This window comes from Cariama cristata, unplaced genomic scaffold (genome assembly GCF_000690535.1).
Source record: "Cariama cristata isolate BGI_N322 unplaced genomic scaffold, ASM69053v1 scaffold107, whole genome shotgun sequence".
Taxonomy (NCBI): domain Eukaryota; kingdom Metazoa; phylum Chordata; class Aves; order Cariamiformes; family Cariamidae; genus Cariama; species Cariama cristata.
In genome coordinates, this window is record NW_009625852.1 from 9,526 (window position 1) to 11,249 (window position 1,724).

Below are 1,724 nucleotides of genomic sequence, written 5' to 3' on the forward strand. Positions count from 1 at the left end.
CAAATACAAAGAAAGTAAGTGTAAAGCTTTCCGGCTTTCAAGAGCTGCCATGATCATAAGACTGAAGAAAAAAAGAAAACAAACAAGTTTGTTCTCCAGATCAGATATTTGAATAAAACAAATACTTATGAAAAAAAATTATGCTCCGCCACCATGCATATTTGCTATAGGGAGCACTGGGATAAAAAAGAATGCAGCAGACATTTAAATCCTTTACCTGGATGTTTTTACCTGTCTCTGGGAAAAGTGAGGTCAGTTTCCAGTAGTATCTAAGGAAACAGAAAGAGGCAGGGAAAAAAATAATCTCACAGACGGGATCATTTTGTATTCATTGTACTGCACAGTGACAGAGAACAATGTTCCCGAAGATGAAAAACAAACTCCCTCCCCAGAGAGTGCCCTGAAGCCTGAACATCTTCAGGAAATACTTATACCCCTGGGTTTTCCACCCCACCCCAATGTTCTTAGTTGGTATTTCTCTGAGGGAGAGGGAGGCTCTCATGAAGATACTTCATGCTCCCATGCTCTGAGAAATCAGAAACAACATGATTGTCCCCCCGTAGCAACCACTTTGTAGTTAAGAGTCCTTCAATTCCCACTGGTCCACGCGCATGGATACGAGAAGTACTAATTCCCACTTCAGCACCTGCAGGAAACATACAAGATAAAGGTAGTCAATCCCCAGAAGATGTTGACTTCATACTAAGCAGTTTTGCACCTTTCTGTAAAAACAGCTGCCTGCCTTTCAGTGACTTGCCTTTCTCTGCTTCTCTCCAAATGCCAGAAGTTATGTTTACCTGATTTAAAAGTTAGAGGAGCTTCACTATTACGTTATAAATTGTAATGTTTACACTTCTGGCTGCTACAGAGTTACTTTTAGAGAGAAAGACGCAAGACAGATAGGTATCTCTTACATGGATCTTAGACATGTTCCCTGAGGGTTTAATCCTTTTTTTTAAAAAAAAATAAATAAAAAAGCGAGCTAAATTAGTGATCTTATGTCCTTTTTTATCATATTAAGGAGATATTGCAAGACCCTAACTAGAATTTTTATATCACATGGGACACAGAATGTTCCAGATGACACAGTAATAGCCTGCTACAGAGATTTCTGCGTTTCTACCTCAGGAAAGAATGTTTCTCTTGTCTTCTGCAATTCACAGTAGGTGCACCTGTTTGTTTAAGCAACTGATACTCAGTTTGGTTCCCGCCTTTCATTCCTCCACACTGCATGGCTGGCATGGTGACAGCACGTCAGTCTGTCCAGCAGGAACAAAGCATGGCATTCTTTACAGCATCAAAGATAAAAAAAGACAAACTGTTCACCAATTTCAGATCCTGTGTTGCACTGTTCTATCATTACAGGCATTCAGCATACTTCATTCTGATTGAACAGATCTTCACAGAATCCAAAACATCTTTGCTCCCTACTGTATAGCAGTATTGGCTAGTTCTGGCAGGAAAGAGGTATTCAACTATCTGTTGTTCCACGTGGACGAAGTGTCTAGGCTTCAACTTTTCCTATGGTACCCTTTCTGAAAATCTTGTATCAGACATTATTAAGCCTTATATTAGACAGTAAGATTGGTTGACAAGAAGCTCAACGTGACCCGGCAATGTGCCCTGGCAGCCCGGAAAGCCAACCGTATCCTGGGCTGCATCCAAAGCAGCGTGGCCATCAGGGTGAGGGAGGGGACTCTGCTCTGCTGAGACATCCCCCCCCC

The 1,724-nt window shown here is 41.5% G+C and overlaps 1 protein-coding gene across 1 annotated transcript in view; it reads right to left on the reverse strand.

Annotated features, from left to right (window-relative positions):
* Positions 1-239: 239 nt before the first annotated feature.
* The window catches only part of ALDH18A1 (aldehyde dehydrogenase 18 family, member A1), a 29,012-nt gene continuing 27,527 nt past the window's right edge, over positions 240-1,724 (reverse strand). The window contains exon 18 of the mRNA XM_009703752.1: positions 240-646. Within this exon, the coding sequence (XP_009702054.1) occupies positions 465-646 (182 nt within the window). The 3' untranslated portion in view covers positions 240-464. The remainder of the gene's footprint in view (positions 647-1,724) is intronic.